The sequence below is a fragment of the Rhinolophus sinicus genome, chromosome 12 (genome assembly GCF_057876585.1).
Source record: "Rhinolophus sinicus isolate RSI-liver-muscle chromosome 12, RSI-T2T, whole genome shotgun sequence".
Lineage (NCBI taxonomy): Eukaryota > Metazoa > Chordata > Mammalia > Chiroptera > Rhinolophidae > Rhinolophus > Rhinolophus sinicus.
The window spans coordinates 41,526,069-41,552,611 of NC_142512.1; the positions used below are offsets into that span (position 1 = coordinate 41,526,069).

The 26,543-nt window shown below is 52.4% G+C and overlaps 1 protein-coding gene across 17 annotated transcripts; it reads right to left on the reverse strand.

The window, feature by feature from the left end:
• Positions 1 to 737: 737 nt before the first annotated feature.
• MPP2 (MAGUK p55 scaffold protein 2) lies at positions 738 to 26,314 on the reverse strand. 17 transcript variants are annotated; one of them, XM_019752226.3, is made up of 15 exons: positions 26,090 to 26,310; positions 25,755 to 25,918; positions 23,416 to 23,479; positions 18,464 to 18,564; positions 11,026 to 11,178; positions 10,741 to 10,890; positions 10,128 to 10,355; positions 9,054 to 9,185; positions 8,844 to 8,976; positions 8,699 to 8,767; positions 8,326 to 8,487; positions 7,431 to 7,633; positions 6,959 to 7,087; positions 5,082 to 5,230; positions 2,674 to 4,859 (listed from the first exon to the last, which is right to left on the reverse strand). In XM_019752226.3, exons 3-15 carry the CDS (start codon positions 23,444 to 23,446, stop codon positions 4,568 to 4,570), a joined length of 1,932 nt encoding a protein of 643 aa, XP_019607785.2. In that variant the 5' UTR covers positions 23,447 to 23,479; positions 25,755 to 25,918; positions 26,090 to 26,310; the 3' UTR covers positions 2,674 to 4,567. The 17 variants fall into 17 exon arrangements, with proteins under 17 accessions (XP_074175613.2, XP_019607785.2, XP_019607783.2 ...); XM_019752224.3 differs by having other exon boundaries at positions 18,446 to 18,564; positions 26,090 to 26,300; XM_088788942.1 differs by lacking the exon at positions 23,416 to 23,479.
• Between the last annotated feature and the right edge of the window lie 229 nt (positions 26,315 to 26,543).

The window sequence follows — 26,543 nt, forward strand, 5'->3', positions numbered from 1 at the left end:
CAGTATGCTTCAAATTATTTGTTCTCTCACTAGATATTTTCTATTTTTGCTTTATAAATAACAACGTGGTGAATCTTTGAATAAGGCTTTATCTGCAGAAATTTCCTTACGGATTTTCATATGTGGAAGTGCCAGGTCATAGGTTGTGAACATCGCAGAAGTTCACTGAAGTTACTGATACCCATTGCTAAACAGCTGACAAAAGAAAAATTCTGAGATGTTCTAAATGAAATTACAGCAGGCCGGAGAGTGAGAGAGACAGGAATAATTAACCAATTAATTATTTTTATACTTTAATTACTATACTGGTTCATTAACTAACCAGTTAATAGATGTGGGCCAACTGACAAAAGACTGCTGATGTTCCTGAATGTATGTTGGAGCTTTGCGTCGGCATAAACCCACTGACCACCAGACACCATTGCATCCTGCACACACAAGAACTTTCAGTTGCCTGTAACCAATCAAAAGTAGTAAATATTCCTTGTTTACAGACTGTACGCCTATCGTAGAACTGCCCTGCTTCACCTTAGGTCACCCCTCTTATCTGTAGCCAACGTAAATTCCTTCAAAACAAATTACATCTTTCTTTCCCAGAACAACATATAAAAGTGCTCACCGACTCCGGGATGGTGGACATGTGGCCTTCTGCACGTAACCATGCAGCTGGTGGTTAGCGTTCATGCTCCAGGACCTGGTCCTTTTCTGACTAGCAGTATGGCCCAATAAACCCTTTGTTTTAAAAAAAACCCTTTCAGCTGTGGAAGTTAAGTGTTTGCTTGTTTGCTTAACACAGCTTTCTGAAATGTCAGAACCAATTTCACTTCCACCAGGGCCTTTCAATCAGCATTTCTCAAAGAGCTCACCAGCCTCTACACATATCCTTGTGTGTGTGTGGCAGGAGAGACCACTCAGAAATGCCCTGCAGGAGACCCTAGAGGGCCAGGGGGGCTGGGTGAGGTGGAGCTGGTCTGATGAAGAAAGAGAAACTCACCAGAAGGTGCCAGCCAGTGCCCGAGGCTCCTGGGGAAGGGTAAGCACCACTTCTCCAGGTGAAGAGGAAGCCCCTGGGTCTGAGCTCTGGGGGCTCTGCTCAGGATCTGGGCACAGGGTGTGCCCAGATATTGGGGGGGAGGTAGGGAGCAGCAAGTTTCAGGTGGTCTCAGTGAGACCAGAAAAGTTCACCCACAGTAGTCTTTCCCCTTGAGAAATCCCTACGCTGGAGGCTGGTGAGGTCTGGGGTTGGCCGGGAGGGGAAAAACCTTCCTGTCCTCTCAACCTGTCGCCTATGGCAGCCAGAGCTTCCCGGGGACCAGGACATGGTCAGCCTGTTCATCCCAGTCCCACCCCTTGCCCATTCTCAGACCATATGCACACTAAACAGACTGATATATTTTATGGCCAAGCTCTCGCCAAGGCAACCTAGGATTGGCATCACGGGATTCCCAGTTTCCGTGGATTTATCAGGCATGCAAGTATTATTCACAGACGCTCACACACTTCCCTAATTTCCACGACTGTCATGTGCCCGCCTAGCTCTGCCCTCCCAGCTGTGGAGTGAGACCACTGCCTTCCCAGTTGCCACTTTGCAATCCCCCATCTTGATACACCTTGGTTTTATATTTGCACATCAAAACGTTCAGCTCTGCAATCTTTTGTAGATATGTAAGACTCTGTTCAATCCCTTTGAACAAAAGAATGCCACAAGTCACTGCTCACCCATCCTGGAAGCAAGGTTTCCAGTTTGGGGACTTGCTGAAAGGTGAAACTTCAGAAAAAAATTAGGGAAACTTCAAAAATTGCTAACATTTAGTTTTTGCCAAACTGGGGTATTAAATAACAATAAGAAACTATCATTTATCCCCCCACTTGTTTCTTTAAAAGACACATTTTAATACCAAAAGGGAGTATTGACAGGAAAAATGAATAATTTGAGCTCACCCTTCCCCACAACTGGGGACAATTGGATGTTATGTTTCTAGTCCATTGAAATGCACTGAGGAGAGGTTTTCTAAGTTCATCCAGGAAGCAGTAGCTCATGGGAGAAGAGAAAACAGAAGAGAGAAGGTGGAAAGCCCCTAAGAGTACAAAGGGATGTGGTGTGCTTTGGGGTACCTCCCAAATGAGAGGGAAGTGTTCTCTGTCTGCAGTACTTTAAGGATGTGACAGGCACCCAGTATGGGCAGCTGGGAGGGGTGCCACTGGGATCTGAGTGTGGGGCCCTAAGACTCATGCAAAAGCAGCAGGCCTGTCCATCTTGAATGGACCACATGGGTTAATCAATTTGTAAGCAAGTAAATAAATAAATAGATAACTACATACATACATACATACATACATACATACATACTTGCCAAGGCCCAGAGAAGTAGAGGGACCAGCTAAAGGCCACACAGCAAGTTCCAGGTGAAGCTAAATGGATTAGCCATGGAGTCCTTGAGTCCCCTGGCCCTCTTGAATGCTCCCAGACTACTGGATACAATAATTTAGAAAGAGCCTCTTCCTGGGATGGAAACTGTAGAATGGCAGAACTGGAAATTTCAGAAAAAAATCACAGAACACAAGACATGTCACTCCGACGCTATTAAACAATCATCTGTGCTGTGCTCCCCACTCTCACCCTCTCCGGAAGCTATCCACCTGACCCCAACCAAAGACAGACAGAGACCAGAAGCCTTTGCTTTCACATTTAATCAAAGGAAAAGAAAGAAAACCAGTCAGAGAGAAAGCTCAGGAATTGGATGGCTGAAGGAGGGGACAGGGGAAGGGCAACTGGCCTGGGACTAAGTGTGGACAGCACGGGATGGGGTCATTATCCTGAGGTCCCTCACATACAAGTGTCCACCGTGGGAGGAGAAAGGACAGAGTCAGAGCTAACGCAGTGGGCGCACATGCCTGTTCCAACCTGGTCCCAGACCAGTCCAAGGCGTGGGGCTTAGGCAGGGGAGGTAGAAGGCCATTCAGAGAGGGGCAGAGACAGGAGAGGATGGGCCCAGCCTTGTCCCCTGGGCATCACTGAAGGTGAGGTACCAGAACAGCATTAACACTGGAGATTCACCATAACAGACCAGGTGTCAACTCCCCACCAAGGTGCCTACCTCCCACCCCCATCTTTTGGTCAGAGGGCTTTGGAGGTTAACCAAGGGGGAGGGGTGGCTGCAACAGTGGATGCTTGGCTGCCTCCACTCTGAAGTCCCCCAGGTGAGGTGGGAACTGGCAAAGACACTATGGCCTCAGGCCAGCAGGAGAATATCCCATTTTCCTCCCATTCCCAGTCCCCTGGGCTGAGAGTGAGGGGGGTGCAAGGCAGAGTTGAATTAAGAATAAAAAGAACACTGACTAAAGGGGAAAGAGAGGTATAAAGATGACTGCATAGTGGATGCAGAGCTATGCAAATGAGATGGGAACAGGTTTGACCTTGACACCTCATTTACATATCCTATGCAAATGAGATCCCTAATATAATAAATATATTTCTAACTTTGTAATAAATATTCTGTTTCTTCTCCCTCCCCTTCCCTAGGAAATGGGCACACAGTGGTACAGGGGCCAGCTTGGGCTGACACTGCAGCGAATTCTGATTAGACATTCGGAAGGACGAGGAAGCAGAGGGGCTGGGGTGGTGCCCTACAAGGACAGGCTCACCCCAGGAAGGACCACAGAGAAGGCTGAGGGATGAGGTGCCGGGGAAGTCTAGCATTCTTTTCCTAAAAGGGATTCTCCTATTTTACACAACTGCCTTTCCCAAGGACTGGAGAGTGGCATTTAGGGTCAGGGGACAATAGGAGAGCTGGAGGAAGACATCTGGAAGGGCCAAGGCTCTAGAATGTGGGAGAAGGGCCTCATAAGACATGGGGGCTGATGGAGAACCCCAAAAAAGGGGCCTCAAAAAGTGACCTCCAAAGCAAAAGCACCCTCTGCTTCTCTCCAAAAGCCAAGCCTGACACACACACACCCATGGCAGAAAGACAGACCAGGCGCACAGCATCACAGAAACGGTGTGGATGGAGCCCTCTGGAGCTGGGCCCCGGAGTTGCCGGCCAGAGCACAAACGTCCTTCACCAAGCCCATACTCCAGGGCCCAGGGCTCACAAAGTTCCCTCCACACCTTTCCTCAGCCCCACATGCAGCTCTGATGCCAGTGGGCCACTTGGACCCGGCCAGAGAGACCAAAATAGACAATGGTCACGGACAGGGAGCCCAGACATGTCCCCACCATGGGCCATGGAGAGCTAGCTTGGAGACTCAGCTATTGTCACAGGACTCAGCCTCCAACACACCGTGACCTGGGCTGAGCCCACTGCCCCCTGACAGCCTTGTCCTTTGGAATGCAGAGCTGACCTGTCAGGGGCACATAGAAGAAGTCTGTGAAGAGACTTCGGCAGTGAAAAGCTGTGGATGAGGAAGGACAGGGCAGTGTCCCACTTGTGGGACTCTGCCTCATTCCGAGGGAGCCAAGTTTGCACTGCTCCCCGGCTGTGGCAACTGGCTCAAGCTTTGGCTCCTGCAGCATTCAGGATGGCACCAGGCTGGCACCACTACCCAGGCCTGCCTGGCTGCCAGGGAGCTATCCACTCCCCAGACCACATGGAAACAGCTTAGGGCCTGCTCCTAGGATGGAAGGGTGAGAGGTAAGAGGAGCCCAAGGAATGGGGTGGGTGTGGCCAGTCCAGAGAAGAAAAGGTGACCGGAGAGAGAGGTGACAGAGGGCAGTGTACCTATTGACCACATGGTCCCAAAGCAGCTTTTCCCTTCTCTGGACTGAGCCTTTTGAAGGTGACTCGGACACACTCCTGGGAACAGCTTGGTCCTCAGAGAGGGACATCTGGTGGCTAATGGGCATCAGGAGGGAGCAGCACCTGGGCACAGAGGTACCCCATGAACACCCACCTCCCTGGCAGTGCACGCCTCTGTACTGAAGCCAGACTTAGGGCCCACTAAGAGCTGCTACCCAGGGAGAGCCCGAGCGCCAGGGATGGGAGCTAAGGATTGTGGTTGAGGGTCATGGCTGGGGAAGGATGGACTCAGGGTTCTGGGTTACAACCAAGCAGGCTCAGTACACCCAGCTGACTGGCACCCACTGGGGCTCTGTCCGCAGCTTCTCCATGGCAGTCTGGAGCTCACGAAAGGTCCTCTCCAGGTTGCTGTTGACCAGGCTGAGGTCAAAGTAGTGGCCATAGCACCTCTGGATGCGGCTACTCTCCTCCACTGTCCGTCTCAGATCTGCCTCCTGCCGGCACAAGGGGACCTCTCACCAGTCAGTGTCCCCCACTCACCCCCATCACCAGGGGGATGTACAGCCTGCCCCATCCAGCAGCCTCCCCAAAACCCAACCATGGTGGGTACCGACTCCCTGGCTAGGGAAGCAGGACCCCTCCCTGCATGCCCCAAGGCGGCTCTCCTGCAACCACGGACAGATGGGTGAAAGGAAGGAAGGAAATAGTCTTTAGTAAGTGCCAAACATGGCACTAACCTCTTTGCAACCCACATAATCTTCACTACAGCTCTGCAAGGCAGGACTAATAATTCCCTGTTTACAACAGAAAAAAACTGAGACAAAGAAGTCACATAGCCAGCTAGTGACTGCACCGGTTCTGCCTAACTCCACAGCCAGTGCTCCCTCCATTCTGACTAGGCCCCCCTTACCTGGGCAGCCTGAGAGGCATTTGCCATATCCGGTACTAGGACACCCACAAGTGCCCAAGGCAGCCCCCACCCCAAACCCAGTTCAAGCTGGCCAGGCAGGGGTGGGAAAGAAACTTGAATAAGCCAAGGTGGGAGCTCTAGGGCTGGCCCAGCTGTGTCACAGCGGCACCAGTCGGCGGTGTTTGTGGCCAGGGGGCTGGCCAGGGGGCTGTGCAACAAACAGAGCGGAACCCAGCCCAGACAGCCCAGATAGCCCAAACAACGCAGCCTGACAGCTACAGTACAAGGCGTGGCCAGCAGAGGGACTCCTGAGCTCAGAGCTCTGCAAACCTACACCTCTTGGGGAAGGCTGCTCCAAGAGGTACCTAGGAAAAGGGGTGTGGAAGAAAAAAAGGGGTTCTATGGAAACTTCACAGAATGATCTGATCATAAATTCCTAACTGGGCAGGTCATGGTGGGTATTACACCCCAGGCATATAACTCTTTTAGTAAAAGCCTTATCTCTGTCCATTGTTTCTGTGCATCTACGTTAATACACCTTTGAAATGCCCCCTGTTAGAATCCATCCTTCTAAAGCAAGACCACCCTCAAGAGAGCATATAATCTTAACTAATCTGTAAAATCCCTGCCTTGCTCTCTCCCACTTTCATGTAATCTTCCTTACGTTCCCTCCTTAATTCCAAATGTATAAAAGAAACTACAAACTGTTATTCTCTAGAGCATTTGAGATCTTGTTCCTGGGCATATGTCATCAGTTTGGCTCAAATAAACTCATAAAATTCTCCACAGGTTTGGACATTTTTTTCAGTGGACAGGAGAGGACCCTGGAGTCATGCACCACCTGACCGGAAGCCTCTCTTCCCAGAGCTGCCTCCTCCCTGACTAACTCATCCCTCCAGCCAGCCTTCTAGCCTGTCTTCCTCCCTCCTTTCAGCCTTTCCCCCAGCTGTAAACAGCCCTGAGCCCACCTGGCCTGCCTCTGCCCAAAGATCTCACACTGGCTCTCTGGGCTCCCTTTGGTCAGCACTCTGTCCCTGCAGAGTAGCCCGAGCGGTGGGCCTGGCAGAATCTCCCCCTCCCCAGGCTGGCTGTGTCTCTGACTCTGTGAGAATCTGGGTACTTCACTTCCTTACTCAGACCTCCGTTTCCAAACCAATACAGCAGGAATCACAAGTCCTCCCTTGCTGATACCTTGGGTGGGCACCCCTTCCCCTTCCCTAATACCACTTTCTTCTCTTCATTAGCTCTGGCCTGCCCCTTCCTACCCCAGGCAGACATCAGATCCCTTCCATGGCACCTCAGAGCCCCTCACCGTGAGCTGTTTGGTGGACACCCCACTCTCCAGTGCAGCCCGATTCATGGCCCGCAGGGTCTCAAAGTCGGGGGCCTCAATGAACACCACGTAAGGGACAAACTCAGCTGTTCTCAGCACCTTCACTGCCTGCAGGAGAGGAGGGTCAGGGAGTATATCCCCACGTACATCTGGGGTGATGGGGATGAGGATGGATACCTGGGGCCCTGGGACGTGAGTCCTGGGGATGAATGGTAGAGGAACAGCTGGCAGGTGGCTGAGGATTAAAGTAACTGAGGAGACTAGAGGAGTGGAGGGTCCTGGAAGGTGAGAAAAAGGGTCTAGGTGGTCTGGGTCCCTAGCAGTAGTTGAGGGGTTACATGTAGGGGTGTTTGGGAGACAAATGCCTGGAAATACAGGGGGGAGTGCTGGGGGAAGCAGAGTACCCCGAGGGAATATTGGGCAGGATGAGAAGGATCGGGCCAGGCGGTACCTGGGGGTTGACATCCAGCACGCACACCTTGCCGGCTGCAACCACACCCCGGATGGAGTCGATACGTGTGCCATACAGGTTGCCCTCATATTCGCCATGTTCCAGGTAGCGCCCAGCACGGATATCAGCTTCCATCTCTGCTCGGGACACAAAGCTGTAACCCTGGCCTTCCCGCTCTGAGTCCTTGGGCCGCCGGGACGTGTCTAGGGGGAAGGGGGACTGATGGGGCTCAAGCAGACCACACCACCTTAGACACACATGCAGGTATTCTACATGTGTCACACAGCCCTAGGGGTGCAGCCTGCCCTCCACCTTCTCAGCACTGCTGCCTTCCCACACACCATGCCCTTACCCTCACCCTTGGCACACACACAGACTCAGGACATCCATATTGGAAGGAACTTCAGAGATCACTGCTCCAACTCAGAGTTCACAGGTGAGGGGCTGAGGCCCAGAGAGAGCAATGTGCAGCCCAGAGTCACACAGCAAGGTCAAGCTGACCTGGGGTCAGCATTCAGGTTCCTGCCTCCTGGAACCAGAAGCTTTCACCACCCCAGCTGCTTCTGTCACTAAGAATCCCTGTCTTCCACAAGGTCACACCCAGCTCATAGCCCTGTTTCACATGGGTGCACAGCTGGGCTTTTAGCAGGTGAAACATGAGAGAAGAAAAGGTAAGGCTAGCCCAGCCCACCTGGCCACAGGTTCAAGGGACAGCTCCCCACCACCTCCCCAACCTGCAGTTCCCCCATCAACCCATAGAGAGCGCACACCCCACACCTCACAACCAAAAGCACTGCTTGACCAGGTGCCCATGCAGATATCTATTCAGTGGACCCAGCCCCAGGGCAGCCCCTGCTCCCTGCCCCCCACCCAGCAGGGCAAAGCTCCCACTCACAGGGCACCGTGGTGCCGTAGCGATCTGGATCCCACATGATGAGCTTGTTCTTCAGGCTGCGCCGGCCCACACCCTGAGCCCCAATCAGCACCAGAGTTTTCCGGCGGAAAGGGGGCATGCGGGCCACCTCTTCATAAATGAGCAGCTCATGGCGGTCAAACTCTGGACACAGGGAGATGGCACTGCTCATCAGGTGTAAGGGCTGGGGCTGAGCTCTCAGAGGCCAGGGGCAGCAAGGAGAAACCGGGGAGGGCCTAGGGACAAGACTGGCCACATCAGAACCAGGAGTGCATATGCCTGTCATTGGGGGGGGGGCAGGAAGGGGCGTGCCATATTAGAGGAGGACCGGGGAAGGCAGGCCTCCAACACTCACCTGCATTCTTTGTGGTCAAATACATCATTCGCTTCTTTTTCTTTCCTGAAAGGCTGCCACATAGGGTCCCTGGTTGCAGAGAGATGGGCAAGTGAGGCCAGGCAAGACCCGTCAGATCCCAGATTGGGGGAGGGAGGGCTTATACCTGAGGTGGGTGTCAGTTCCAAGTCCCGCTTCACAAAGGCTTTCCGCTTCTCCTCCAGCAGCTGGCTGGGGATGAGCCCAGCGCTGCCTCCTTCTACGTGGCATGCCTGAAATGGACGTGGGCAAAGCTCGGCCTGAGTGAAAGGACATCTTTCAAAACCTCACCTCCACCCACCATGCCTAGAAAGATTGCGTAGCACCTAGGGCTCACCTGCCACCAGTTGGCATCATCCTGGTTTACAATCTGGAGCAAGTCCCCAGCAGTGAAACGAAGGCCAGCTTCTTTGCAGGGGATGAGGCTGTCACGGGCTGGGTCATAGTCAAAGTGGCATTTCACAAACACCTGGGCCCGGGATCAGGGAAGGGTTAAGGGAAGAAGCTGGGAAAGGCTGGAGAGGACATGCCCTCTCCTATCCCCCACCCCCACCCAGTAGGAGGAGTATCACACAGTCCACCCACTGCCCCTCCCGAGGACATGCCCTCTCGTATCCCCCACCCCCACCCAGTAGGAGGAGTATCACACAGTCCACCCACTGCCCCTCCCTCACAAAGATGACAGAGGCCCTGGCACTGCCCCTCTAAAGGCAGAATGCGCCCAGGCCTGCCTGGTGGGCCTCCCTGGTACCAGCCTCCCTTTGCAGCTAGAACAAAAGGACTCAGACAAAGGGATGGGGAATCTGCTCAGGCCTGGGGCCCTGGCCCCACCCACCGAAGAGGCAGGATCACCAGGATCACAGGGTAAGGGATGTGACCCTGGCACCTAATGCAGTATCCTTGTGTCCACTCACCCCCCCTCCCCGTGCCCTTGGAGGAGGAGGCTCTGGCAGACGGCTAGAGAACCAATAGAAGTGGGCAGAACAGCCGAACCTCCACAGTCCACCAACCCGGAGGCAGCTGTACAGAACGCCTGGCAACCAGACTCTGCGCACCCATGCATACACAGGCGCGCAGACAGCTGCATACAGTGCAAGCGCTCATTTGTACAACCAGGCACCCCAGGCCTTGAATGCGCACACATCCCTTGTATGAGAGCCCAAGACCAGGGCAAAACCTCAAGCATGGTCATGTGCACCACACTCTAGGCTGGTAAGTGGCTGGGTTCACGACACACACACACACACACACACACACACCCAGGTCCCCCGCAGACCCCATCCCCTATCTTGCTTGGAGGGTTGGTTGAAGAGGAGAGGCTCCCACCCCGAGGCCTGTGACCCTGACAGCTGGGAGTTTCAGCTACCCCTTGGGCCTTGTGCTGGGTGGGGACTTTGTTTGGGGGACCCACCTGGCGGGGCAGATGGGGCTCCTGGTAGCTGGGCAGGATCTTAAGGATGACGCTGCCACTGGCGCTGCGCAGCAGCTCCTGAAGCGCGCGGGGGTCACTGCCAACAGGCTGCCCATTCACCTCTTTGATGATGTCGCCCACATGCAAGAGGCCTTGCTGAGCCACCATGCCCCCGTGCAGAATGCGTGCGATCACCAGCTCACCGCCCTCCACACGGAACGTCACGCCCTGGGGGACCAAGGGCACACATCATGAGGCCCCAACTGCTCTACCGCAGAATTTTCTAATAGAATCTCCAGCAACCCCTCGCCCATTCCTATCCCCAACCCTCCACCCCACCACCACAGACTTCTCCTCTTCCATCCTTCTGCCCAAATCTTCACTTACAGGAACACTAATGGAGGGAAAGTGGACAGAACGATGAGGGTTCTGGCACTTCTATGGATGCAGTTCATACGCAGCGTCTGCGGCCTCCTGGATCTGCATGGGCGGCTCCCTGGGCAAAGCTGATTCGATCTTCGTCTTTATCCCTCTCCTGACCAGGTTTGACCCCTGCTAGTTACCCTCAATCCCCCCTCCAGACCCCACCTCTGGCGCTGCCCGGCACCCTCACCAGATGTTCTCCAGCGGTCTTGCGGATGCCCACCATGCGCACAGCGTCTGGAGGCACCGGCTGGTTGCTGAACGTGGGGTCCAGGCCAGGGCTGGGGGGTGGGGTCTCATAGGTTTTCGATGCCACAGAGTCGTGCGTCTCCAGGAGGGACTGAAGAGACGGCGGGAAGGAGAGGGACTGTGGGCAGTGCGCCCTGGGCCCTTCCCATCCCAGCTCCGACTTCTTGCCAGCCCCTCCCCCAGCGGCCTGCCCCAGTTGCCATCCCAGGGGGCAGGGGGGAAGAACCTGGAAGTGGGGCTCCTGAAGGATGCGAGCCAGCTCTGCGGCTGTGCTGCTCTGCTCTGCCAGCTGCGCCAGGTCCCGCAGGATCTCCTGCACCAGCTCCAGGTTGTTGTCCCGAACAGCCTCCAGCTTGGTCTCCTCCAGCCGCTCGTGGGCCTGGGGGTGCGTCAGAATACGTACGACCTGATGCTTCCCCCAGAGCCCCAGAGTACCCAACTGTGCCCCACCACTAGCCCCCAGGCATCTCCCCACCCCCAAATCCTGACGTTAGACCCTTACAGAAAAGGTACAACTCTGTGTACACTCTTTGATACCTTGGGTTTTTTGTTTAATTGGTTTATTTTTAAACTTAACAATATGCCCATATGCACGCTATGCTGCAACGTTCACATCATCTATTATTATTATTATTATTATTATTATTATTATTATCATCATCATCACTTAAATTACTACATTTGATTCATTGCTTGGCTGGAGTATCATAATTTATTCAGTCAGTCTCCACGGGTATTTAGGTTGTCTCTAATATTTTACTATGACAACTAAAGCTGCAGTGAATAACCCTGGCATGGAGCTATTCTGAATCTGTGGAGATCTTCCATGTAAATTCCTAGAAGTCTTGCTGGATCGAGCAGTAAATACACACATGGTTTTGTTAGATATTGACAGATTCCCTTCCATGCGGCTTGGGCCACTTTGCCCTCCCACTAGCATTGGATGAGTGACTTTCCTGAAGCCTTGCCACCAGAGTGTGTGATCAAATCTTGGAAGGTCTGCCAATCACATGGAGGAGAAATTATCTCAGTGGGGCTTAATTTGCATTTTGCTTACTGAGAAAAGTTGAGCATCTCTTCATATGTTTGAGGGTCATCTGAGTAACTTTTTCTGTGAATTGTCTGTTCATGTCTTCTGCTAATTTTTCTATAAGGTCATGGTTTGTTTTTCCCCCTCTTATTTATTTATTTATTTATTTATTTATTTATTTATTTATTTATTAAGTATGTTTTTCCAGGACCCATCAGCTCCAAGTCAAGTAGTTGTTTCAATCTAGTTGTGGAGGGCGCAGCTCACAGTGGCTTGTTCAGGGATCGAACCAGCAACCTTGTTGTTAAGAGTACCGCACTCTAACCAACTGAGCTAACCGGCTGCCCCTTTTTCTCATTTTTAAAAAGTTCTCTATGTTAGGAAGATAAGCCCTTTATCTGTTGGGCTTCTCTTGCAAAATATCTTGCAAATATTTATCCCCAGATTTTCATTTGTTTTTGACTCTGCTTATGGGTTTTTTTTTTGTCAGTGCAAAAATACATTTCATGTAATTAAATGTATTAACATTTTATGCATCTGAATTTTGAGACATCGTTTAAAAAAAGGTTTTTCCCCCACACAGATCCATGTTCTTTCTAGGATGTGCATGGTTCATTTTTTTCAATATTTAGATCTCTGATCTGCTTGGAGTTCATGCTGATGTATGGTGTGAGGTATGGATCTACTTTGATATCTTTCCAAATGACTATCCAGTTATCCCAATACCATTTATTAAAAATTCATAAGAAAATTATTTTGATGTTCTATGTGTGATGATGATAATGTGATTACTTTTTAAAGAATCTTTGTTTTTTAGTTATACATACTGAAATATAGTTAAAATTATGTCTGAGACTTGCTTCAAAATAGCTCAGGAGAGAGGGAAGTAGGAGGAGGTATGGATAAAACAAGATTGTTCATCAGTTGTTAAAATGTTGAAAGGGGACAATGAATGCTGGCGGTTCAGGAGACATTTTTTAAAATTTTCATAATAGAAAGTTTTTCAAGCCTATGAGATGAGATTTTAGTAACACCTCATAGGGATACTCTGAGGAGTTGGTTAGATAGGACACAGTGCCTGGCACACAGCAGGTGGTCCATAAAAAGACTAGCTGGTCTCTGTCTTCTCTTCCCTAAACAGACAGGGGAATAGCATCCCACATAGGGAGGCATGTTGACCTCACTGTCACCTAAACTGTCCTCTACCCAAGTAGGCAGCATTTCAGACTGACTCCCACAGTCTGGCTGGGCAGAGTGCTTCTGCTGGGGAAACAGTTAAAGGGGAAAACGAGTAACACTCAGAGGCCCCTTATGCCTTGATGCTCCTCGGAAGCTAGAGGGCAGGGATATGCCCCAGAAGCTTCCACTGAACCCTATGTGATCCTCAGTCATTTAGCTCAGCACAGCCTGTGGAGCTTCCCGACTGTTACCACTGTGTCTAGGTTGATGCTGGGAGTCTGCCGGGGGACCCCAGGAACTGTGTTTCAAGATGAACAAAGGCACTCAGGCATGCAACCATATCACCATGGTGACCCTGACAAGACACTTTTAGGTTAAAGGAGCTAGTCTGGCCCAGGTGACATGATGTGAGCATAGAGGTCACCCATTTTAGCTTTAGCATCTTCTGCTCCACTGATAGGGAGGACAAGTTTCCGTAGGAGCCCTCGCCTGGCCATGTAGGAAGCAAGGATATCTCCTAAGCCACTTACCTCCCATCTTTCATTTAATGACCCTCCCACAGCTGATCCATTCCTCCTCCTGAAGCTGACCCTGGACATCTTGCCCACACACATAAAAGGATAGCCCTCCAAGGTCAACCTTCCCAGCCCAGAGGACACTTTAAACATTGAACCATTCTTGGGCGGCCGGTTGGCTCGGTTGGAGCACATGCTCTTGGCGGCAGCGTTGCCAGTTTGATTCCCGTATGGGATGGTGGGCTGTGCCCCCTACAACTAGATTGAAAACGGCTACTGGACTTGGAGCTGAGCTGCGCCCTCCACAACTAGATTGAAGGACAACAACTTGACTTGAGGCTGATAGGTCCTGGAAAAAACAGTTACCCAATAAAAAAATTAGAAAAAACCCCACATTTAACCATTCTCATACAACAGAAACCTTACAGCAGGCTGATCTGAACAGGTGAGTGACCAGTGCTGAGAACATCCAACCTGTATCACAATCTGCAACACACTTTTCTGGGACTTTGGAAACTCAAAATTGGATTAATCATATCCTTTGTTGATGATATGTTCTCATCATTGGTTTGTGCATGGCTTCCTTTGAGGTAGTTTGTATTAAACGAGCCAATTTTGTAATAATATAACAAGGATCTAAGAACCCAGCACTCAAACCATAAATGAGGATCTTGACAATATCCTACATCTAACCACCAATTCCACCCACACATCCACTCCCAGTATCCACCATCCTGAGTTCGTGTTCATCATCCTCTAGCTTCCTACTTTACATAGTTTTAGTGAGTCTATATGTATTCTACGTATTCCTAGAATGGATATCGTTGTTATTTTTACCTTTAAAATCTGGGAATTATGCTACACATAATCTGGGGGGGGGCTGATTTTTTTCATTTAATATTATTAAATTAATACAATTTTATTTAATATTAATTTTTCCACTTAATATAATTTTCTCAATTAATATTAAATTATTTCACCTACTAGTTTTACCCATTATTATTTTGCGAAGATTGACTCTCTTTTTTCATATTAAGAGACAACATATTTCACTTAATATTATTTTTCACTTAACATTATTTTGCTATGATTCATTCTTTTTCCCCACATCACATGAGTTCATTCATTTTAACCACCGTATTATATTCCATTGTGTGAATCCCCCTCATTTCATTCATCTCCTCGCTCTTGGGGAGGCATCTGGGTCATTTCAGCTTTTTCCATTATGAACATTCCAGTTAGTATCTCCTGGTGCACATGGGACAGTTTCTCCCAGAACAGAATTGCTGGGCCGTGGGGTATACACATGTCCCATGGTGAAGCTGCACATTTGCAAAATATCATCCCATTTAAAAGTCACAACGACCCTGTGAGATCAATAATATTAAAGCCATTTCCCCAATAAAGTATCTGAGGCTTGAATGGGTATAATGAATTCTTTTTTTTTTTTTTTTTTTTAAAGATTTTATTGGGGAAGGGGAACAGGACTTTATTGGGGAACAATGGTCAAATTGTTGTCCTTTCAATCTTAGTTGTGGAGGGTTCTGTTCAGCTTCAAGTTGTTGTTCTTTCAGTCTTAGTTGTGGAGGGCGCAGCTCAGCTCCAGGTCCAGTTGCCGTTGCTAGTTGCAGGGGGCACAGCCCACCATCCCTTGCGGGAGTCGAACCGGCAACCTTGTGGTTGAGAGGACGCACTCCAACCAACTGAGCCATCCGGGAGCTCAGCGGCAGCTCAGCTCAAGGTGCCGTGTTCAATTTTAGTTGCAGGGGGCGCTGCCCACCATCCCTTGCGGGACTCGAGGAATTGAACTGGCAACCTTGTGGTTGAGAGCCCATGCTCCAACCAACAACTGAGCCATCCGGGAGGCAGCTCAGCTCAAGGTGCCGTGTTCAATCTTAGTTGCAGGGGGCAGAGCCCACCATCCCTTGCGGGACTCGAGGAATTGAACTGGCAACCTTGTGGTTGAGAGCCCACTGGCCCATGTGGGAATCGAACCGGCAGCCTTCGGAGTTAGGAGCATGGAGCTCTAACCGCCTGAGCCACCGGGCCGGCCCTATAATGAATTCTTTAACAGCATGCAGCTCGTCAGTGTACATCAGGCACTGGTTCCTGACTCTTTGAGCTCCCTCACAGTGGAGGGATCTATCTGGGCACCTATTTTTATTTATTTATTTTTGTTTTTGTTTTTGTTTCTTTTCTTTTTTGTTTTGTTTTGTTTTTTTCTTTTTCTTTTTCTTATTTTTTTTTATTTTATATCTGGGTGCCTATTTTTAGAAAGCACGTTCTTGGTATAGCACTCACTGCTGTAGTAGAGGCACCAGGTTCCACAACCAGCAAAGTGGTTTGGAATTTCTATGGTAACCATTTGTTTAATTCTGCTCTGAAAATCATCTTCAACACAGCAGGGTCTCAAGCTCTTTATAGACCAGAAGATTGGGCCAGGTTCACAGCTAGGTAATGGTAGAGCCTGTACTTGAACCCAGACCTGCCAGCTCCTGAGCCAGAGATGTAAGCCAACTGCAAATGCAGAAACGCTACACAGCTATTTCTTTGAAAGGTTTTCCCTCCACCCTCCCACTCCAACCTCTCTGATCTTGGCAGAAGACAGGGAATTCTCATTTGAAACCCAGGCTCATAGTTAAACAGTTCAAAAACTGAAAGAAGTCCCAGAGAGCAGTGTGCCAGAAAGTGATGTCACTCTTCAATCTGGATTTGATCATGTGATTTGCCTTGGCCAATGGAACATTAGCAGATGTGATACAAGCAGAGGTTTGGAAAGTGCTTGGGATTTGGGGCTTGTCCTTGCTTGCTGCTGAGACCACCATGTGAAGAAACCACCCTCCTAGAGGATGAGGACCTCACCATCCTAGATGCTGCAGCCTTCCCAGCGGAGACAACAGACATGTGAGTGATGCTATCCTTGAGCACCCAGCCCCAACTCAGCAAACCCAGACCAGAAAAACTACCCAACCAATCCACAAAATCATGAGAAACATATCATGGTTGTTTTCGGCCACTATGCATTGGGGTGGTTTGTTACACAGCAAAGGCTAACTGACTCCGGGCTCCCCACCATTGTAGCCTCTGCCAGTCATGTGCCCTGGTCAGAGTCTTAGTGACCTCCCCGGGCTCTCATTCTTCTAGGGCCCTGTCTTGTTCTTCCATCTCTCACTCCAGCTTCACTACGGAAGTGGAGTCCTCCCTGTGAGCTCCAGTCCAATGGCTCATCTTTCCTCATGAACAATATCCCAGGTCTTTACCATTCCACACATGATAACGTGACCAGGCTGTGTCCCTGGGACATAATGTCCTCTGTGGCAGCTCTCTCCCTCTAGTGGGGTATGATCCCCCCCCCATACCCCATGCCAGGGCCCACCACAACTGTCTTGTGACAGTCCTCACACACTCACACCCCTCCGTGGAACCCTCCCCCCTTCCAACCTGGCTATATCACCCTCTTCCTCCTTGCACTGGAAGTCTTTGCCAACTTCCTGGTCACCCACACCACCATTCACTGAAGACCCTGGGACTGTCTCAGTCTCCTCTCCACCTCAATGCCTGCCATAACCCTAAATTCTAATGCCCATGTAGACCCCCCCCATCCCTCACTCAAGCCTTCTATTCCTGGACCTCTCTCACATCGATGACCTGTCCACTGCAGTCACACCCTAGATTGTCATGTCATCCCCCAGAACCATCCTCCTTGGAAATCTTTCACCTCCCACCTCTGTCTCTCTGACCTGACCTTCTTCTCTTCCAGCTATACACTCTTTCCCCAGACACTGTGACCTCAGAGAGCCTTCAGCTCCATTTTCTCCCTGCCTTTCTGTCTCCTCCTAGTCCCCTCCCAGCCTGGGTACCAGAGGGGATGCTCTGAGCTGCTCTCACCTGACCCCTTCACACTGCCCCCTGCATCTCAGTCTCCCACAGTCTCCATCCAGCACAAGCCCTGAACCAAAGCCACCCTTACCCTGGGAAATCCAGCACCTGCCACAGACAGTCTAGGCCCTCGATCCTGCTCTTTGGCTTTGGTGGGTTCCCTCTCTCCTCCCCTTCAGTGATTACTTGAACCTATACTTCCAAATCTCCCCCACCTTCTTTCTCAACCTCTGATCCCCAATTCCCAGCAGATGACTGCCCCTTCTGAATGGTTCTATGCAACTCCCAGCCTTGCCTCCAACACAGCTATTGGCACAAGTGCTCAGGCACAGTGCCCAGTGCCCTCCACCACCTGTTAGCATCTCTGCAGCTCATACTCTGTCTCATACCTGAAGCTCCAGCCTCACCGTGACACATACAGTCCCCTGTATACTTCTGCTTCTCACCTCTGCTTCTGCTCAAGCTCTTCCCATGGCCTAGAATGCCCCCACCTCCTCATTCTTCGTGATGCAGCTCAAGTGGCCTTTCCTTCAGGAAGTCTTCCTCTGCCCACCCTGGGCTGGGTTAGTCTTCTGTCCTTTATGCTCCCAAAATACCTACTGCTCCTGCCTCTATTACTGCCATTACCCAGTTGTTTTATAACTTTCTCTTTTGGTGAGTCTTTTCCCCACCTGATGCATGGCAGGTGACCAAGAAAAGATATCTGCACAAAATGCCCAAAAACAGAGGCATAGACAGGATGAATGAACTCTGGAGATTTCAGCACACAAACGTACTTACCTCCCTCCCATTGTACCCTCCACAAACTAGCCATCACCAAACACCCATCCACATGGGCATGTCCCCCCACTCACCAGCCAGGCATGGGGCAGCCCCCCCACCTACAGTAGCTCAGATTCATCATCTGGGTATGAATGTTCATGCATTACCCCCCTTTAGGGGTCTCCTGCGCCACATGCCTCATTCCCAGGACCCCATGTAGCTAACACCCCATCCTCCAGTGTGCCTCTGGACACAGGGCCCACCTCTATGGAGCACTATACCTTGGCCAGGGATCTTACTATTGGACTTTCCATAATGCCTCGAAGGAAGATCAGGTCCAGTTCTGCGGCCCCCGTGGCATTGGGGAGGGATCCCAGGTTGTCCAGGACTTGCTGCATGGCTGGTAGGGAGAGGTGAGCAGTGAGACACACAGATGCCAGCTGAGTACAGGACACCAAAACACACCACAGCAACCTCACCCCTCCCACCCCATGACCCACAGAATATAGCCCCTCTCCGGCACCACTTCCCTCCCAGCCAGGCATGGGAATGCAGGGGGCAAGGGCCCTGGGGGGGATTGAGGAGTTTCCTCGGCCTGTTCTCTAGGCTCTAATTAATGCCAGCCTGGACCAGTGGGAGGCTCCAGGCAGCAGAAAAGTGGACTCTGAGGTGGGGGAAGAGGAGAAAGGGAAGCAGGCATCAGGTTCCAGGTTCCGCCCTGAATCAGAGAAACACAGGCTCCGCGCTCAACCTCTGGATGGGCTGAAGCCCCAGGACTCAGCCACCTGCACCTGGTGGATTCGGAAATGAGAGACAGTGCTTGGAGCATGTCCCTTTTGCAGGACTGGAGTCAAGCAGGCAGCCACACAGGAAGCCAGGGCCTACGCAGCATCCAGTACAAGCAGTGCCACTAATCCAGTGTGATTTTGCACAAGTCACTTTCCCTCACTTCAGTCTTTCCCTCCTGTAAAGTCGGTGGGTTGAACTAGACAATGTCTACAGGCCCTTCAGCTCTGACAATGATCTATAATCATTGAGAAATTAACACAGATCATAGGAAGCTAAAGCTGAGGCCCAGAACATTGGCAGGAGCTGGGGAAACAGGCACCATGGGTCTGGGATGGCTGTGAGCACCCAACGGCAGAAGTCAGACCAAGTCATCTCAGGGATCAGCAAACCCTCAGCCTGGGACAGACTTAACCAAGGACATGAGAACACCTGACATTGGGCCCCAGCATGGCTGCTGAGATTTGAGGTGGGGGTTGTGGTCACCCCCCAACAGAGGAGGGAGCTCCTGGCTGTGGCAGGTTCTGGGGAAAGGAAGGGAGAAGCAGAGTGTGCCCAGATGGGGGCAAAGATGGGCAGGGAGTATCATTACTCTGCCACCCTGCCACCCACGCCTACATCTGCCTAACAGCTCCCAAGCCATGGAGGAGGAGGGGTAGACACATCTCTGGCACCTCTCACAGCTCTTGTCAGTGCCCCCTCCTCCAGGAAGGAATGGCGATGGAAAGGAGGGGGCACTGGAATTGGAGCTGGCAGACATGGTTCAGGGATTCCTGGACTCCTACCCTCTTCCCTCGCCCTTCACCCCATCTTCTCCAGAAACAACATCCCAGCCTGCCCTCCAGACCCCTCCTGCCCAGGCCTGGGCTTGGCAATGGTCAGAGACCGGCAAGGGCAAGGCCCTTAATGGGCTCAGAAAGAGGCCAGGGCAGAGACCCTTCTCACTCTGCAGGGTGTCCTGGAGTCCATCCTCTCTAGTCATCCTCACATACAGACTCCCCAGCCTGCTAGCCATGAGGGAGGACTGAGTCGGCACCCTTGACCTCCGCCAGCTCTCCTGGGGGGCCGGGCCGCCAGATCCTTATGCTACCGGAAGCCCTTCTCTAGGATACCCTCTCCCGATACCCCAAACCTTGTAGGACAAGCTTTCCTTCCAGCCTCCCCGCCCTGCCTTTCCCTACCTTCCCTTCGGAGATCAGCTTCCTCATTGGAGCCCAAGGATATACCCTCCAGGGAGACCCCGCTGCCTGGGCTGCCTGCCATGGCTGCCCATCAAGCCCGGCCTGGGGCTCCCGGAGTAGTAGCCTGCACTGTGCAGTGAACTGCCTTCCCAGCCAGAGACAGCCCGCGCTGGAGGAGGCGGGACTCAGGGAGGGCCCTCAGAAGGATCAGCCAATAGCAAGGCTCAGCCGCCTTGACCGCATTACTGATTGGCCAAAGCACACGGGTGGGGTGGGGGCTGTGGAAAAGAGAGTCCAGGTCCCACTGCTGGCATGATCCCCCTTGGTTTAGTACTCGCCAGTGGGAGTGGGGAGGAGGCGGCGGAGAAGGTGGGGGGGGGTTAAATGTGCTGCCCCTTCAGATCTGGGGCAGTGCTCACAGTCCAGCTGCAGGAAACCCAAAGGGGACTTGATCCCACCTTATTCCCACCCCCACTTCTGAAAGCCCCTCCTCTAATACACCCCCCCACCCCCCCCCACCCCGCCACCTCATCTAGTGCCCTGCAACCTCTACTCTGTTCCCTCTTCAGCCCCAATTTCCTTTACAATGACCCCCTCAGGATTAAAGGAAGCCCCGGATAATGACTCTCAGTCCTCTGCCTGGAGCTGTGGCACCGCTGTGGCCTGGGGAGGAACTCGGAGAAAGAGTAGGCAATGGGGGTGGCACCACTGTGGACAAGGAAGGGTACCTCAAGCCCTCCGACCCCCACATCTCAGCAGCGGCGCCTCCCCTCCCCCATCTCCCTTTAGCTCCTTCCCTTGAGTAAGAGGTGACCAGTGGGCAAGTTAGACATTTTAGAGTTGGGAAGGGAAAAGGTGAGGGCGCATTCTCTCATGAGGGACGAGGGTGAGCAGGAGGGAGAGACTTGGCAGTTACCCTACCCAGTGCTTCTACTCCTCTGAAACCCTCTACCCATGAGGCCACCACCAGGTACTGCCACCAGATAACCATTCCCTGAGGAGTGGCACCAGGTTGCTTTGCACCCCTGACTACCATGGCAACAAGAGGGATTACACACCAGGACATTAACCCTGGGATGCTAGAGAGATTTAAAGGAACAGCTTCACCTGAAAGCAGCCCACATCCCCACCTTGATTCAAAGAAAGGAGGGCGTCAGGTAAAGGGGGAAGAGAGGGCAAAGCTGCAGATCTGGAGACGCCAGAGGCAAATTCTCTCAACTATCAGCCCTTGCCATCACCCACATACCTCCCAACTCTTTCCCCAACCCTCTCTGCAAGAGGAATACACCCACACCACTGCGCCCTCTCCACAATGATAATGACCATGTTGACCTATGGGAAAGGGTGGGAAAAGGACCTTGCTAGCTTCATTCTCTGCAGAGCACAAGGCTGGGATCTCCCAGAGAAGGAAGACGGTGGGGGAAGGTGAACTTGACCTCAGAGGCAGGGGTGCAGCTGTCTCTCAGGCCTGTAGGAAGTGTAACAGCCACATAATGAGAAGGGACAGAACCCACCATTAGATATTTAAGGCCAGGAGCCAATCCAGCCTAGGGTGGGCACAGAGGGCTGCCTGCAGGAAGGGCTAAGAGACTCATAGTCTTTGAGTTGTATATCACTTCTTTACAGAAGAGGAAACACAGGTTCCAAGAGGCTAGGCAGCTTGCTCCTGTCCTTCCCTTGGATATGGGAAGGCAGAAGCATCCCATGGTAAAATATCCAGGGAAGCAGGGGCCTCAGGAGTCTTCGGAGGAAGCAGGCCCCATTGGCACTCCCTGCCCCGTCCCCCACCCACCCCATCATGCCCCCATCAAGTGGCCTGCATCAAGGAAGCCAAATTGCTGGACTTTCTCCCTCTATACCCCTTCCAGGCACAATTAATGGGTTTACTAGCAGCCCCAGATTGAAAGGGCTTTAATCACAGGCTCAGGGATGGGCTTCATTAAGACCTAAGCAGCTTATAGTGTATGTGTGTGTGTGGGGGGGGGGCAGGCAGGCTGGAGCAGAGGGCCCCAGAGGGCCTAGCAGGCTGGACAGGAGGTGGAGGCACTGAGCCCTCTAAGGCTGCAGAAGCTGGGGGACATTGGGACAGTCCCTCCACTGAATGGAAAAGAGGCTTTTCCTGGGGGACAAGTGTGTCACGGTTTAGGCTCTGGCCCACTCACTGTAGCCTTCACTTTCCTGGTTCACTTTCTCAGAGGGGAGGGACAGTCACTCTAACCAAATTGGGAGGCCTGGAACATCTTATAGAGGCAGCAGCAAGGGTAGGGCTGCCTGGGGAGAAGGCATCCAGGCAGGGGGAATGGCAGACAAATCAGAGCAAACCCAGAGCAGTTTACACTTGTTAGGGCCCTTAGCCTCTAGCACAGGGAGCCTTACCCGGTGAGCCCCTGAATGCACTTAAGGTGTCCATGAACTCCAGAGTAGAATACAGATTTTTTTGCAGAAAAGCATTTGTCTATGATGAGAGTCCACTGCAGTCATTAGATTCTCAAAAGAATCCAGGACCAACAAAAGTTAAGAACCATGATCTTGTCCCATCACCTCATCTTACAGATGGGGAAACCTAGGTCCTGAAATGGAAGTGATTGACTCAAGGTCACAGGTTAATGAGGTAACAACTTAGGAGCACAGCATAATAATCATGAATATTCCTAACCATAATGTTCTTTCCTGGCATAGCCTTTGAGTCTCCCATCAACTTCTTTATACAAGAGACACAGGCTCTGAGACGTTAAGTAGCTTGCTCCTGAGGCTTCCTAGCTTATCTGGGTGACCCGTTCCCTTGCCCTAAAATCTACAAAACCAAGTAGAGGCTTTCTGATCTGGCATTCTTCATGTGCCCTAGCACACACATATCCCATCTCTAGTACATGCTGATCTACTCCACCCATCTGGTGAGTATCGCACCAAGGACTTCTCAGCCCCAGGCTGAGCTGCTGCAGTCCCTCTACCCTACAGCCAGCCTCCAAGGCCCGGTTCCTAGGGGCCACTTCCTAACCAGTCTGGCTCCATGCCGTTGCCTGCAGCAATAGTGTACACCATCTGAAGTATGCATGCCCCTGCTCTCCATGGAGGTGATTTGTGCTGTGTCTCCAGCCCTACCCTGGTGGGTATGACAGGGCCATAGAAGCTGCTTGAATGAATGGCTGAGTGGCTGGGGGGAGTAGCAGGGGGGGAGCAGTTTGTTCTTACAGGTCCTGTGGGAATGCCTGACTGCTGCTCCCTACCCTACCCGGCATCCTCTGAACCACTGATATAAACTGACATCCTCACCCCCTGCTTACCAGTCTCAGAGTTGGTGGCGGCAACCGGCATGGTGAGGTTGGCAAGGACTCTGAAATGTCTCTCCTAGGGAGGATAAAAAGGAGTATGAGAAAGCTCAAGGGCAAAGCAATAGGAAAGGAATCAGGGAGGGTCCCCCTTAGGATCAACCAGCAAGGTAGGAAAGAGGACATTGCCCAGAAACTAGATTATCCCACAGTCCTGAGAGGCAGGAAGAGCAGATATTTCATGCCCATTTCTCCAATGAGGAAGAGACAGAGGATCAGTGAGATTAACTGATTTGCCCAAGGTCACAAAGCTAATAAAGAGAGCTACAATGAAAACCAGGTTTTATGACTCTTAACAAAAAATTAAGTGTTTCTGCCTGCCATCTGTCCTTTTTTTTTTTAAAGAGGGGACCAATAAGAATACAGAATTTGAGTCAAAAGCAGGAAAGATGGGTGCTCCCAGGCTATAAGCTCCATGAGGTCAAGAACCACATCTGTTTTATTTTGCCTCTGGATCCTAGGCCTAGCAGTGTAGGTGCTCCATAAACATTTGTCCATCTGATAGAAATGATGTCATACCTCCTCAAGGACTCTCTGGCTTCCTCTGTCCCTTTTCCCCCCTTTTTAACCCAGAGCTGGGACAAGGACAGCAGGAGGCTCTGAGCAGAAACTGGCATAGAGTTTACAGCCCCAGTTCCCATCCCAGGGCCACCCCAAGCTGGGATTGGCTCCCCCATTCTTCAATGGAGGGGCCAGGGGGGGAACCCACCACCCTTCCTCCCTTTGCCTTCCTGGGCATGGTGCTGCTGGAGAAAACCCTAATTCCTAGTTGCCATGACAGCAAGAGGCAGTGGCTCACAGCAGGGGTGGGGGAGTAGAGGGAAGCAACTGGCAGTGCCCAGTTTAGGATTGAATGCCTGCTGGGTCCAGGGAGCAGGGGAGCCTATACTTCACTTCCCGCCCCACCCCCAAAGAAAGGATTCTTCCCAGAAGGACCATTACCTGATTTTAAGAAAAACCTCTCTACTCCCATCATCCTCCCAGGCCTGAGATGGTCACCTGAGCTCAGGTAACAAATTACAAAGGTGGGGGAAGACTCCCCTTTCTCCTGGATCTGCCCCCAGGACGCAGAAGAAAGCAGCTTTCAGGGAGAGGAAGGTCACCCCCTGTTAGGCTAGCATCAGGCTGAGAGAAATACCCAGGATCCACTGTACCAGTCAGTGCCCCCATTGCCAACCCTACCGTCCCTATTCCTAGAGAGCAGCGAGGAGTAATCCCTTCCTTTCCCATCCCAGGTCCTCAGGACCTAGAACCTGGAGCCTTCCCCTAGCTGGTGCTGCTCTCCCTGACAGAGATACTGACAGAGGGGACTCCAGACATCCGCCCTCCCTGCAGGGTAGAGGGGGGAAGCGGCAGGGGGATTCTATCCCCAGAAGTCTTTCTTGCCCAGCCTGCCTGGGTTTTCTCCCTGGGGAGTCGGTTCCTGCGGCGGCAGCTAGCTCTGCCCCACCCCCCACCCGAGCCTACGAGAGGGCGGGGCCCGGCTGTGCCCACAGGAGAACAGCAGTGCCAGGCAAGCCAGCCTGGCTCCGGTCCAAGGTCCGGGGCCCAGGCATTAGGAAACTGGCACCTCGGCTTCCAAAAGCCTGGGCCCAGGTGCTCCCTCACCCGGTGCTCTCTCACCCCTACCTCCCGGCTATCCACGTGACCCAGGGGCGGTAGGTGTCGCCCGCCAGCAGTGAAAGGGGTAGGTTTCCTCCAACCTCCCCATCCACTCCTTCAACAGTACACATACAAAGAGATATGAGGGAGAAAGGTATGACAAAGGCGCTTTTAAGACTCACAGGTCGTGGGGAGGGGTTGAAAGATTGAGGGATGAGAGTCTAGAGACCTCGCGCACTGCAAGCTGAGACAATCAGATCGCCCCCGCCCCAAGAGCCCAGTCCTAACAGGCTGGGCACTAGGACCTTGGGGGAGGGGGGCGTGTTGCAAGCCATCAAAGAAGGCTCTGCTTGAGCGCCCGCGGGAGACCGAGGGATGAGGTCACTGAATGGCTGCCCCTAGCCCGGGTCCTCACTCTCCCGGCTTAGTTGACCTAACTTTCTGACCCTGGCTCCTCACGCCTGGCACCGATCCCCTCCCAGATCTCCAGGCCCTAACGCTGGCCCCCGACGCCGACCCGCAACCCCCACCCTAGCCTGGGAGGAAGAATAAGGAGCGCGCCCCTTCCCAGGACCCTCTCCCAGGGAAGATTGAGGTGTTAGTCTCCCAAGGAGATCGGGGAGCCACGGGGCCCCAAGCAACGTCTGTCTCGCGCCCCCACCCCCCGGAAGCGCTAACAGCGCAGTTCTTACGTAATGATGGGCTCTGAAGTCCCCCGAATCCGCACGGCCCCCAGAGAGGCCGCGCTGATACTCAGTCCCGGCACAGCTCACCAGCTCTGTTCCGGATGTCACTTTGCAGCCCTTACCGCAAGGGCCGGGGCCAGCGTCAACGGGCAGCGGGGTTTGGTCTCTTTCTAGGAGCACCCAAGAAAGGGAAAGGGTGGGAGGTGGAGAGGGACGGGGCGGGCCTGGGGGAAGGGGCCGGGGGAGATTGGACCCAGAGAATAGGGCCCCAGTTCTGTGCCTGGATGTAGAAAACAGAGGGACCCCGGGTGGGTGCTAGCTGGGGAGCGGGGGGCGCCTACCTGAGTCCTAGGGAGCCACTAGCTTGGGGCGGCTCCAGCGCAGCCTGGCGCTCAGCGTTTATTGCTTGTCAATTGCTAACCCAGCTCTTAAAGCGGCGAGGCCTCCTCTGAGCGAGGGGGCGGAGACCAAGAGCAGAGAGGAGGAGAGGAGGATGTGGACGCCCCGGGACAACCCCGCAGAAAGTAGTCCTTCGGAGCAGCTCGTGGGTGAACGGGGAGGTGGCGCTTTGAGAGATACCGCACAACCCACTATTCCCTGATTGCTGCCCACTCGGGGAAGCACGGGTGGGACCTGTACCCACTAGTGTCCCTCGGCGCCCAGCGATCCCTTAAAAGGGCGATGGCCAAAGATTACTCCGCCCTCCTCTCTCAGGTTAGACCCGCTTTGGAGTTCCAGGCGTGCTTCACTTTTCCTCGTTACCCTGCTTCTCAAATGGGAAAGAGAAGAGGAGGA